Source organism: Falco cherrug, chromosome Z (assembly GCF_023634085.1).
Source record: "Falco cherrug isolate bFalChe1 chromosome Z, bFalChe1.pri, whole genome shotgun sequence".
NCBI classification, from domain to species: domain Eukaryota; kingdom Metazoa; phylum Chordata; class Aves; order Falconiformes; family Falconidae; genus Falco; species Falco cherrug.
The window spans coordinates 31229609-31243488 of NC_073720.1; the positions used below are offsets into that span (position 1 = coordinate 31229609).

Sequence of the window (13880 nt, forward strand, 5' to 3'; positions counted from 1 at the left end):
TGCTCTGTATTACACTTCCATTCTTTCATGCCCCCCCCACGTGTCATATGCATTTGTCTCTTCGTCAAGCTCATCTCTGGCTTCTTCTGCCCATCCCCATGACTTTATCCACATCAAGGCCATTCCATCAAGAGGTCTCCTACTGACAAACATAAAATTTTTAAGATTTCAGACAGAATTTCAAGTACCAGAACCAATAAAATCTCAAGCAAGTAATTATCTTTATTTACATGCTAAAGCAAACTACCCATGGAAAATTATGAAAATGTCTACACATGCAAAGGCTCCATTCTAATAGCCCCCATATTTCATCCCATAATTTTAAACTGTTAACTAGTTTATCTCAAAAAAAAACAAAACCAAACAACCGATTTACATCATGGTTTGCTTTTGAACATTTAATCATTAAAAAATTCCTTAAATTCAAAACAAACTCATGCTTACTGTTATGTCATTCTCAATTTACTTAGTTTTCACTTAATTTCTCATTCTTGTTTTATAGTTTTCCTCTAAGAAAACTAGCATTGTCTTATTTCCTAAAATCTCATTTCAATTTTTCCTTTTCTATGCATTTATACTTTTTTGTCACTGTTTTCTGGTTTTGTTTCCAATTACATCTTTGCACTTTCCTCACCAGTCCCATGTTTTACTTTCACATTCTTGACTCCTTTCCTCTCTGTCCTGTTCATTCTGATGTCTAGCTATGCATTTTATCCCCATTATCTTACTGTTGTCAACATGAAATTAATCTCTTCTTCTAGTGAAGTTAGGTTAGTCACATCTCTGTAGCTCTGTATTGATGGCTGTGCCCTGGAAGGAGAACTACAAGCCTGGTGCGGGGAACATTCTGCCCAGGAGGTGCCAACAGCCAGCCGGCTGCAACAAGGACAAGAAGTCGGCAGAATGGAACTGTAAGGAGGGGAAAGGCAAAGGCGGGGGGGGGGGGGGGGGGGGGGGGGCGGGGAGAGACTGTGACCACTGACTCAATTCAGGATTACAAGACCCACCCCCCCAACTCCCTCGGATGTGTAGTGAATTAAAAATACACTGTAACTTTAAACTGAAGTGTGAGATATACAGACCAATAGAAAGCTACAGTGAAAAACTAATTACCAATAAATAGTATCTTTTAGGTAGAGGTTCGAAAACATGTATGTATAACTAGACTGTATAAATGTTCTTCTCAGTTTTGGGCTTGCTTTGTGGAATACCACCTAGCTCCCAGCTTTGCGCAAATCTGTAATAAAGAAATACCTTGACTCTGTATGTCAACTGGCTTTTGCACACCAGGTGAATGATTCCACTTTTTTTGACAATTCTAGTAATTCTTCTGCTACCATCACCCCAGTCCATCACGTGTACTATGCTACTCAGTTTCTCCTTTACCAATACCTAACTTCCTCATCAGCATAACCATATCCCAAAGAGGATGTTATTGCTTTCTAAATATCAAGCTTTCTTTTTCTCTAACCTCTGCAATAACTGTCCACTTTCACACTTGCTTTCAGAGTCCTTGTTGAGAATTTTTATACAATTTTTTCGCTTTATATTATAGTTTCCAGCACATACTGCATGTTATGAAACAAACCACCTATAATTACTCCACAGCTAACTGCTCCTTCTAACCAGTCACTTGTGTGCCAGCAACCTGATCTCCTTTACAATCCCAGCTAGACAAAATATTTCCAGGTATAGTGGTATAACAATGTGATGCTTTTTCATTTTCTTTGCTCGTATCAAAGAATGTCTTCTCTTCTAGGAAGTCTATCCTATAAATTCTCCCTAGCACAAACTGATACTTTCTCCCTAAGGTGGTAAAACATACCCCATGTCAGAATTATTTCAGATCTTTCTTCCCTGTTGCAAGACACATTCTACTGCTCGCTTCAACAGAAAGGCTGTATTCTGGAAATGGGCTTATAGTGAGACTATGCTCCTTTTACTGTAGAGGTGGAGTGTAACAAAGGTAAAGCTGAAGACAGCTTCATTTATCCTTTTTTTCAGATAGGACAATTAAACCACATGCTTACTGTACACCTCTGTGTTAAATAATCACTGAATGTTTCAGTGAAGCCAAGAAGGCTGTGGCCAACAGATCACAAAAGGTCATGTGTAGTAGAGTCTTTGCGTTTGAGACTGTGTTACTACTGACAAAATGAAAACTAAACTCTGAATTTGTGCAAATGGCCATTTGGTGAAACGCTGTAACAGCGGCAGTAAAGAAAGCTGTGTGCTACCACAAAAGCAGAGATAGATTTGGAAGGATGAAGAGAAAAGGAACAGATTAACAGAATAATTAAGAAATTTGGAATTGTTCAGCTGCCTTTGCACATGCTCAATATCCCAAAATTAAGCCTTAAGTAACTCACTCAAAACTGCAGTGGGATTTCTCAGCCCTGAAAGGAAAATACAGGAAACTTTGCTACCGTACTGTGTCTTAAAAGCCGTGTTTGTGCAAGTGGGCTTTATAGGTGCCTCTGTGTGTGGTTGGAAAAATAGTTACCAGACAACATCAGGATGAAAAGGGGAAAAATACATGCTGGGAGACAGCATCTGAAAGCCTCCCAAGAACTCACAGTGGTCTTGGATCAAAAACTGGTAAGACGGGGGTACCAAGGGGCTGCTGAACCTGTCCCCAGCACACACTGCACCCATGATGGGTCATGTAACCCACACCACATGCAAGAAGGCAGCAGCTGCTGCAGGTGGACAAAGACCACGGAGCAGTGTATATAAGCACACCTGCTGAAAGAAGGGACCCTGTGTGTGACTGTGCACAGCTGGCTGCAGACCCCTGGAGTGTGGGTACGAGGCCCGGCTCCTGAGTGAGCTACTGGGGTTGCCCTCTCCACTGCTGCTTCAGTTGGGTGACCACAAGTGTGTGCACTGTGTGAGGCAGCACCTGCATGTACAATGCAAATAGTTATCTCCGGTTAATAGTAAATCTAATTAATAAACAGAGTTCTAGTAACTGTTGGTTGTGATCTGTTTCTTCCCCTGACACAACACCCTGCCAGTGGTATTTACAAAACCTGGTACAAAAAAGCTAAAACAGGTGTCATCCGGATCTTGTAATCTGTGTTTTAATCCAGCTGCCAAAGTCTTAGACAATAAAGCTGCTCAGAATTCCTCCCAAAGCCATCCATTATTGCATCTCCTTGTTTCTAGCAAGCCCTATATCAGACACATTTCTATAGCATTTTACCAGTATTCATGTGTACTGGTTTTGGCTGGGATGGAGTGAATTTTCTTCAGAGCAGTTGCTATGGTGCTGATCAAGGACATTTTGTTTTTTGACACTGCCCCACCAGCGAGCAGGCTGGGGGCATGCAAGAAGCTAGGAAGGGATGCAGCTGGGACAGCTGACCCCAAATCATACCATAGCATGCTCAGCAATAAAACCTGGGGGAAGGAGGAAGGGTGGGACGTTAGGGGTTACGACACTTTGTCTTCCTACGTAACCTTTAGATGCGTAATCTTTAGATGCGACAAAGCTCCGGTTTCCTAGAAATGGCTGAACATCTACCTGCTGAAGTGAAGTACTGCATTGGTTCCTTATTTTGCTTTGCTTGTGTGCACAGGTTTTGCTTTACTTGTTGAACCATCTTTTATCTTGACCAGCGTTTTCTCACTTTTGCCCTCCTGACTCCCACCTGGCTGCGAGGGAGTGACAGAGTGCCCGAGTGGGGCCCAGCTGCCTGCCAGGGCTTGCCCACAACAGCATGGTGAATCCAGATTTTTCTGACGTTAATTTGCAGAATTACCCGATTTACAGAAATACAGAAAGTCAAGCCCGTACCAGATTCGAAGCACAAACGAGGCTCGCCTTTCGTAGTCTGCCCCGTGTTTTCATTTCTAACGGGAGGGGCGCAGCCCGGCCTACTCCCAGCTTTTCCGGCAGAGCTACACCGGGCCGCGCGGACGTTTGACGCCCGTGGAAGCGCCGGGGCGCGGGTGTCAGGGAGCGGGCACCGTTCCGCCGGCGGCTCGCGGGCCGCGTTAGGCCGCAGGCCTGCAGCAGGCTCCCGCCCCGAGAGGCGGCCGGCCACACCGCGCCCCCGCCGCAGCCATGGCGACGCCAGCTCCCGCTCCCCCGGCGCGCGCCAGCCCCTCCCCCCGCCGCAGACCTGGCGCCCGCCGCCGGCCCGCGACCGCGCGGCGTGCGGGCAGCGCGCGGGGGGCGGGGCCCGGGGCGGGGCTCGCGAGCGCGTGGGCGGGGCCGCGCGCCGTGCCGAATGCGGCGAGAGGGCGGCCGGCGCGAGCGCGGGGGAGGGGGCGTGGTGGCGGCCGCTCGCCGCGCTCTCTCCGCCCCGGTGTTGTTGTCTCTTTACGGCCGAGGCCGGGGGCTCTCGCGAGATCAGCGTTGGCGCCGTGACCTCCATGTGAGAGCGGCGGCGCCTGGTAAACACTCCCCGGAGTCGGGAGATGGCTCCCGGCGGCGCCCGTTAGACCGGGCTGCGGCGGTTCCCGCCAGACTCCGCCTCGCCTTGTGCCGCCTCGGGGGGCGTGCAGCGCGGGCCATCGGGAAGCGGCGGGGACCGGCTCGGGTCTCCTTCCCCCTCCGCACCCCTCCGAGCGAGGACGGCGGCCCGGCGGGCGGGGAGGCTCGTGTCTGTTCCGCGGCATTTGAAAATCCTGCCCCACCGAGCCAGACAAAGAGCGGGGGAAGCGCCCGGCCCCCTCTTCTTCTCCCTCGCACGCCGCAGAGGCGCTCCCGGGGAGCGGAGCCCTTTGCCACCCGTGCCCCAGGCTTCCCTCCCTTCCCCGCGGCCGGCCGAGCGAGTGGCAGGGAGCGCACCATGTGGATCCAGGTCCGCACTATAGACGGCACCGAGACCCAGACCATCGACGACCTGAGCCGCCTTACCAAGATCGAGTGCCTGCGGGAGAAGATCCAGGAGACCTTCCGCGTGAGCCCCGACCGCCAGCGCCTCTTCTACCGGGGCAAGCAGGTGAGGCGGGAACGCCCTTAGCCGGGCGGCGGGGGTGCGGGCGGTTGAGGGCTTCCCCCCTGCTCCACGCGTCCCCTCCCGGCCTCGGCCCTTTGTTGCGGGCCGGCGCGGATGTCCCCGTCTCCACCCATGTGTCGTCCTCTGGCTCCGGCTTTTGTTTACTCCCGTCCCGTCGGGCCTAGAGGGAAGTTAGGGGGCAGGGGGGAGACCGGGCGTCCGGAGGCTCTGGGACCCCGCGCTGGCTTTGCCCGCGCCCTCCTGCCCGCCTTTTTCCCCGAGGGCGAGCGGGTGCCGGCGAGGCCCCTTTGTGTGTTTGTTTTCCCACCTGAACCGCGGGAGGCTCCTCCCCCGGCCCCTGCCTTTATCGTACCTAAGTGACAGACGGCCGGGGGGCTGCGGGCAAGCCCCTCCGCTCGCCTTTCCCCGCCCCGACCGCGGGAGCGGAGCGTCCGTTCCCCTCCGCCCGCCCTGCCACCGCCTCGGCGGGGCGGGCGGGAAGCGTGTGGCGCGGCTGCCCCACGGGCGGTTTCCACGGCGGAGCGCCGCCGCCGGGCCCACACGTGGCGGGGAGGGGCGGTGCGGTGCGATGCGCCGGCGGTGCCCGCTGCGGGCTCGGTGCGGCGCGCCCGTGCCCCCGGCGCGGCGGAGTAACGGTTTTCGGGGCCCGCCGGCTGTGGTCCTCTCCCACCGCCTCGCCGCAGGGGGGCCGGGGGCGAGCCCGTGGCGGCCGGGCCGGGGGGCGGCGGCGTGGGGTTAGTTTGCGCGGGCACAACTTGTGCGCGTGGGGCGGGCGGGCTGGGGGCGGCTGCTGGCCGTGTGGAGGGGCGCTTCACCCCGACCGGGCATCGTCGTCACCGGGGTGGCTGGCTGAAAGCCCGCTGCGAGCTGATACCCTCCCTCCGGTGCCAAGTACGTTCTGCTCCGAGTATATTGCCTCGGGTCGTATTTTTGTTGCTGAGGGGTGTAACCTTTCAAGCTGCCTTACGTAAACGAGGCGCTTGAGTCGTTGAGAGGCACAGCTGTGACCTGACAAGAAAGATACTGGATGTGTGGTGTGTTTCAGGGAGAGTGTCTCTTAAGGTGCACCTTCTTACCACAGATGTGTGTTGCAGTGTTCGCCTAAACAGAGCAACGCAAGGCAGTGAGATTTCTGCCTCAAGAGAGACCCAAGTGTGTGTCTTTACAAACAAGGGTGGAAAAAAAAAGTAAAAAATAGAAATTTAACTATGACTAGGAGGTAAGCGTTAGTGGCTAGATGCTAAGCCTAGGTTGTGAACCCAATAGCAAATTAGTAGATTTTTGTGTTTTATAGGTGCGTGAGAGTGAGCATTTGTTAGGAGTCCATCAAGACCATTACAAACAACCTCATGTTGTGCTGAAAGGACCAAATCAAGGAACATTGGTCTTGAGGTTGTGTAACCTCTTTAGCTTTGTGCTGCTGTGCCAGCACACCACCTGTTTCAGTGCAGTGTGGGACACAAGGTTTACCCAAGAAGCAGGGAAGACCGTGCCTGTAGTGAGTTGTGCTTTTCTATGCAGTCTGTCAGTGGCCAGACCAATTAGCTTGACATTTTAGTTAACAGATGTCTTGCTTGAGAAAGCAGAATAGTGAAATACTATAGATTAAGTTGCCTACATGAGCAGCATTTGTGAACTTAGTACTTGGTTTATCCAGTTCAGGACGTAGTTGAGATTGTGTTCAGTGAAGAGTTAGGGAGTTCTTTTTTACAGCTTCAGTTGCCATTTATGTCTATTTTCTTGCAATTACCATAATTAATTCTGAAGTTTCCTTGATGGTTATGGATTGCCTTTCTGGTCCCTTAGTGCTAGTAAGTGGAAAAAAGGTCAGCAGGATTGGTCTTGCACAAGTACAACTGGATGTTGAGAGACATGAGCAAAGGAAACTAAACAACTTCAACTCTCTCAGGGCTATGATAAAAATAGATTACAAAAGGGCATTTCAATTAAATGGGATGCCAATAGAAAGCAGCATAGTGTGATGGAAACATGGAAAAACGGAAGATTCCTGCTTGTGTTGGTAAAAAAATCTACTCCAAACTCTTTTCCTATTTTATCTGGTTAGTACTCAGTATGGTTAAATCTCTACAGTCTGCTGGTAGAACTGTGATCTTGCTGGAGAGTACTGCTTGCTGTAGTTTCTCTGAACTTCTAGAAATACTGGAACCTAGTACGTGGTGGTTGCCAGAAGACTGGGTAAATAACCTCCTAGAAATGGGAGGCATATGAGGTTGTAGGGATACAGAAACCTCAGTGAGTCACTGCTTATGGGCTGAATTTCAGCAATTTCAATAACAATGTTCTTAGCTTGCCATCGAGAACAGCTTCAACTAACATTTTGAGCTAGAGATGTTACTTAGCAGTTCTTTAGGGATGTCTGTGTCCAGTTCCTGTAGTAGATGTGGTAAACTGTAATTTCCTGTTGTCTGATCTTCAGGTGGAAATGCAGGACCTTAAGTGGGCACTACTTCACGCTCCTGTTCCTAAAGGGTTAAAATTACCTGAAACTACTGATGAAAACCTAGTGCTGTGATTAATGTAGTACTTTGTATTACTGGTTTGTGGGTTGGTGTTTTTTTTTTATTTCCTTGTAAAACCAGGAAGAGTACTACTTGGTTAAACAGACTGGTTTCCGGTTTTCAACTTTTGCAGCCAGGCACATGTGGCACTGAAGAGTGAGCAAGACAGTATTACTCTAACTTCATCTGGTCTGTGAGGACATCCTGGAGTCTGGGGATCCACACTTCTGCAGACAAAGAAGTCAAGTCATTCTGTAGATCAAAGTAGAACTTTCTGAGGAAAGGAAATAGTAGTGTATGCATAGTTCTCTACTGTGCAATAGCTGAGTCTGCAGAGAGGTCTAACTGAACATAGAAACCTGCAGTGATGTCTCTTGCTTTCGTTGTTGAAGAAGTTGGATCATTGGCTGGAAGGAGTTTCTTGAAGGGACACAAGTATTTCCTTATGTTGGAATAAATTGTATCTTAACCTTCTCCACCATAGACTATTCTCATCTAATGGTTTGTGTTGTTAAGTATTAACTGTGAGTAAACTTGTAAATTCAAATGCATTGTGTGGAGTTCTTCTAAAATACAGAAAAGCAACACAGGACAGTCTGTCTTCTGACAGCATACTCTCTCCCTGTCCTAATTGGACTACATAGCATTTCTTGATGAGAAAAGAAATTCTCAGTTTCATTCGTGAAAGTGAAGGAGACATAGTAAACAAATTCTTGGCATCTTGACCTAATAAAGCAGATTTTCTGTAGGACCAAGCTATAGTCATTGTGAGATTTCTAGCTTTCAGTAACAGTGTTGGGTTAAACTACAACACCTGCTCATTTTTTTCCAAGCTGGCAGCTAAGTACTAGGCAGCTGCTCACTTGCTCCCTGCCCTGTCCCCCCTGCAATGGGATGGGGAGGAGAATTGGGGGAAAAAGGGTAAAACTCAAGGGCTGAGATAAAACCAATTTAATAATATAAAATAAATATAATATATACTATATATAATAATATATAAATAAATAAAATAAAATTATGATGAAAAGGAGAAGTAAAAATCCAAAGGGAAGGGAAAAAACCCAAGTGATGCACAATACAATTGCTCATCACCTGTTGGCTGATGCCCAGCCAGTCCTCAAGCAGTGATTGGTCCCCTCCAGCCAACTCCCACCAGTTTGTATGCTGAGCATGGTGTTTTATGGTATGGAATAATATCCTTTTGGCTAGTTTGGGTCAACTGTCCTGGCTGTGTCCCCTCACAATTTCTTGTGCCCCTCCAGGCTTTGTGCTTGCAGGGCCTGAAAAACTGAAAAGTCCTTGACTTAGTATAAACATTACTTAACATACTGATGTTTTTAGTTGTTGCTGTCAACATTATTCTCACACCAAATCCAAAACACAGCACCACACCAGCTACTAAGAAGATCAACTATCCCAACCGAAACCAGGATAGTATCCAGCTGTCATTCCATACAATTTATGTCATGCTATGCTTTCCGATATGTTGTCACCTTTCCTGTCTTTTAATACAAACACACAGATATCATTCCTTTAGTCTATGGACTCTCCCTCTAAAAAATCTGTTGAGTTCATTTAGTCCATGATACTGGGCTACATGTGTTATAACAGTTTTTCAGGGCAAGAAAGGTGGTGCGAGCTGTTGGGTTGTTGTATCTTGAAGCCATCAGTTACAGTTGTGCTGATCCAGTTTTGTTAAAAGTTCAAGTTAATTTTTCATTGATGTGGCAATCAGGAGAGAGTCAGGTTCAGATCTCTGAATCAGGAATGGCAGAGACCGGCACGGCAAGGTGCCCAGTGCAGTGGTGGACATATAGAAGTGTCAGTATATGATAGTGTCTAGCCATTAACATCATACATTGGCTGTTTTCATCCAAAACCAAATCCCCTTGAGGCACACATCCAATTTCCCCATCCTCACTCATTACCCACAAAGTGCACACAGGTCCTCGAGCAAAAGCAATCCCATGAATGGGTTTGAGTAGCTGTAGTGCTTGTTGTGGATTCTGGAATAGCCGCAGCTACTTACTTAATTCACAGCAAGGTTTGAACCACATTCAGCATTCCCAGCAATAGGATCAGGGTCACCAGTGTGCTGGTCTCAACGTTCCCAAGGATACTCAAATTTTTCGAAAGCCTTAAACACCTCTGTAATTGGACTAGAGGAGAAGGTGTTGAAGTTTAAGTTTGAAAACTTGCCAGAGAACTTAAGGTTGTCCAGAAGACTGTAGGGATATTAATACCAAGTTATGTTTCACATAGAACAAAACTTGCGCACTGTTGTATTTCAGCAAGATGTATGGTTTATAGAATATAGAAACCAATAAAATCTTGTGTCGGCTTCTTCCATCATCCTCTCCCACCCTGCTGGAATTTGAACTCAGTGGAAACTTGTAAATGGCTGTTGCTGAAGAAACCATTATCTCAAGTGGCTTTACCGTAGTGCTTACCAGAGTCAGGGAAGAAGGATGTTGGAGTCCAAGTGTTTCTTGCCAGTGTATGTAAAAAGGCAGTGACTGGAATTGCTTTTGAAGTCATTAATCTTGTTGGTGAGGGAGACACTCCAAACCTGTTTCATGGGAGACTCAAGTCAGCAGGTAGATGTGAAAGTATTGAAGCCATTTATTTACTTGATGTGAAAGTTGGAAGTCAGGCTTACTTCACTGGAAGAAACACAGTTCTGCTTTTATGCACAAAAATGTATGGTAGTATGCATTGTGTTACGTAGTTGTGCAGGTTGACTCTTTAGTTTGTAATGCTCACGGGTTTAATTTCTGTGGATTTACTGAGACAGTACATGTAGGAGGAGTGGATGAGCTTTAGTTCTTCATGAGTGCATCCTTGTGATATAGCAGCCTCAGTGAAACACGGAGTTACAAATCTGGCAATAGGATATGCCTTGATTTACCTATAGCCTTTCCTACATGATACCTCTAACTTTTGCTGACTTGGACTGGCATGTGAGTAGTGGATAGAATCTTGTGTGAAGTTCAAGCTTTTAAGCTTTAGGTTTGTAAACTGTGTTTAATGCCGCCTTAAATATTTCCAGCCTGGGTGAATTTCCTCTGGAAATAGAAAAGGATAGAAAAGGATTATTTGTGGTGTCTTTCCCGAAAAATGGGAGTGCTAAACCTAGTCATAAAAAAAAAAAAAGTTACTTAACACAATCTTTTCTCAGCTTTATTTTATTTGGAAAATTGTAAACATTTTCAGCTGAAGCTGTCCAAACCCCATATGCTTCAGGCAGATTCTGGGTGTGAGAAATCTTCAACTGGAGCAGTTAAGTTTTACGTTTTGGAGAAATAGTTTGAAGAAGTCTTGGGAAGGAAGTGATAGCTATTCTTTGTTGAGGCTGGTAGCAAGTAGCTGTGTAGCTTGACAAGAGAGAGTCTTCTGGAGTCTTCAGGGTAGATATGATCAGGCTGCATTCCAGAATGACCAAAACATTCATGAAGTATACTTTGAACTTATCTGGCAGTAGGTTTGGTAGCCCTGTTAGCAAGTTTTTTATATGATTGCAGAAGATTACTGAAATCAGCTTCTTTTTAAATTTTTACTGTCAAGCTACTAATGCAACCTATCAGTCCGTGGTACCATTATCTTTGTTATTCAAAGCACCTAACAAACTCAAGGAAAAGCTGAAATATATGTGAAAACAGAATACTTCATACTGTTCTGTATGCATGACTTCAGTATTAAGAAGCTGGAAAAACATAATATAACCTGAAAGAAATTGCGGCCAGCTTTAAGGCTATATTTTGTGGCATGTATATTTGTGCAATCTAGTTAAGATAATCTAGCAATTTTACTATTTTAATTAATCTGGAAGCTCTTGAAAACTGTTCCTTTTTATATTAAAAAAACCAACAACCACAAACCCTTAGATGCAGAACACACCTGATGCATGGCTGCAGTGGTTTAACCTCAGTCAGCAGCTAAGCCCCGCACAGCTGCTTGCTCACTCCCCTCCGGTGCGATGGGGGAGAGAATCAGGCTGGTAAAAGTGGGGAAGCTCATGGATTTGTCCCAAATCTGAGTTCTTCACCTGGTGTGCAAGAGCAGATCCACACAGAGAGCTGAGGTACTTGTTTACTGCATGTTTGCGCAGAGATGGGTGCTGGGTGGTAGATCCATAAAGCTAGAGCACCTCCTAATGCATGCTAAAACATTTTACACACTTTGAACAATTGTTTAGATTTAGTCACACTTGGTTCTCGCTGGTTCTCACGAGCGTCTCCATTTAAAGGTACAGCGTTCTTTCTTTTTACTGGGCACATTCTGTGGGGAGGTGGCTTGGCTTGGTTAGCAGGGGTCTCTCTTTGCTCGAGGGTGGATCTTTTAATATACTAATCGAGGTAGTTCACATGTGGTTCCAAGTAATTTTCTGTTTGGTTTCATGAACCATTTGGTTCTCCTTGAGTTTATTTGGTTATTTCTTAGCTTCATCTATTTCTGGTGTCTATTCCTTCTCCCAAGGCCATATCATGGTAACTGTAAGGGCTGATTAACATCCTCTGTTTTTCAGGTTCTTTCCTGTTTTCTTTAAAGTAAACAATTCTTGTATCAGGTTGCAGTAAAGACAGTTTAACAGGTAGAGCAAAACCTATGCATATGAGCAAAGCAAAACAAGGAGTTCATTTGCTGCATCCCATGAGCAGGCATCTCCAGGAAAGCTGGGCTCCATCACGCAAAATGGTTTCTACACTGACAACTAGATGATGAGGATTTCCAGTGATGAAGTGTGATCAAATGTTTGTATAATTTATATTGATGGAAATTATGGCATGATTCTCTTCTTTAAAAGCTGTTAACTGGATCTCTATTCCTAATCATTTAACTGTTAAATCATGTAAAAATAGCTTCCTTGACATACTTGGCTATTGCATGTATTTCTTTTTTTAGACTTTTGTTGTTGATTATGGAAGGTTCAGATAATAACCAGTTCTTCATTACAGGTATTCTTAAAAATCACAGTTAGTCATTTGCTCTCCTTGGCTCTGCTGTTGCTAAATTTATTACCGTGTGCTATAGAAGCCCATACCATCATACATGAGTTAGTTGAGCACTCATCTGATCAGCACAGAGATGAACTGAGTGTTTCCATGCTTCTAAGAATGTCAGTGCAGCTTTATATTTTGGCATACTTTTTTTTTTTTTTGTTACCAAAGCATCAGTTAATCCTGAATATCAGCCAGAAGACACCATAAACTTCTATTTACTTAATTAGAAGACTCCTGAGAACTGCAGGAGAGAGAAACCTTACTGCTCTGACTTCATCTCCAACTAGAAGTTAATGAGCAAATGTTTCTTTAATGGGATTTAGAATTGCATCCAAGAAGAAAATGTCATATCTAAATTAACAGGTTTTTTCTGTATCTCATCCATTGATAAAGGAAGAAATAATCTTTGAAGTCTGAACTTATTGTTAAAAAGTTTTAACTTGAAAGAGGTGCAGACTTGAAGCCTGTAGAAGTCATTGGTTGAGACTGCAAATGGCTGCCTTCACCTTGATCTGAATAAATCAAGAAGTCTTTTCTTAGAGCTCTTGACTTCCAGCTGTTTTCCTGTTGGCACTAGTGTTGTACACTGGAATCTTTTTTGCATTAGAATTTCAAAAGGTAAAATGTGTTATCACTGGTAGAGTCTGCAAATAATTTTGTAGTAACAGTGTAAAAATGCTGTTTTATTGGAGAACATGGCTTTAAAATTGAGGCTTCTGTACTTAATTCCTGAACTTCAGGAAGAGTGTGAATTTCTTCTTAGGAAGGCTGGTCTCGTTGATTGAATATGCAGATGACTAATGTACATTTATCATGGTGTTTGTATTGAGATTGATGTAATTACAGACAGTGTCAGCAACAAGGTTCTGTTATTTTTTTCTAGGTTCTGTGGCTTTGTGTAGCATGCCAAACTTGCTGTTTGTGGAGAGTTGAAGCAGCACATTTACCCTGTGCTACAATCAAACTCATTGGTTGTCACTGTAACTGTAGAAGAACCTTTCTCAGATACTAGGCTGCTTTGAAATGTGAATTGCGTGAGAGGAGAAGGACAGAACTGAGTCTTAATTTGGACCATATTCTCCACACACTTAAGAACTAGTTTGGTTACTGTTTTTTAAAATGTTGTGATCTGCCTATGTTCTATTCTGGAGGGATATGGGTCTAGTCTAGAGTCTTGTCAGTGAACTTGCTTGTCTAGATGTTTCACCTACTTACATGATCCATAATTCTACAGAGTACTAAGAGGAGGGAGTGAATAAGACAGAGCAATGATTTTTATCTTTTTTTATCAATGAGCAAATTCTCCTTCTTGAAATGAGTCCATGATCTGCTATTTGCATCTGTGTTTATTTTTAACAGTAAGCTATGAAGTTCAAACTATTAAGAAATAA

General features: G+C 45.4%; 1 protein-coding gene across 4 annotated transcripts in view; it reads left to right on the forward strand.

The window, feature by feature from the left end:
* Positions 1–4307: 4307 nt before the first annotated feature.
* UHRF2 (ubiquitin like with PHD and ring finger domains 2) overlaps positions 4308–13880 on the forward strand; it is a 96812-nt gene continuing 87239 nt past the window's right edge. The window contains exon 1 of one of the 4 annotated variants that reach the window (XM_055698604.1): positions 4308–4952. In XM_055698604.1, the coding sequence (XP_055554579.1) occupies positions 4800–4952 (153 nt within the window). In that variant the 5' untranslated portion in view covers positions 4308–4799. The remainder of the gene's footprint in view (positions 4953–13880) is intronic. The other 3 variants (XM_055698603.1, XM_055698607.1, XM_055698605.1) reach the window with 3 other exon arrangements.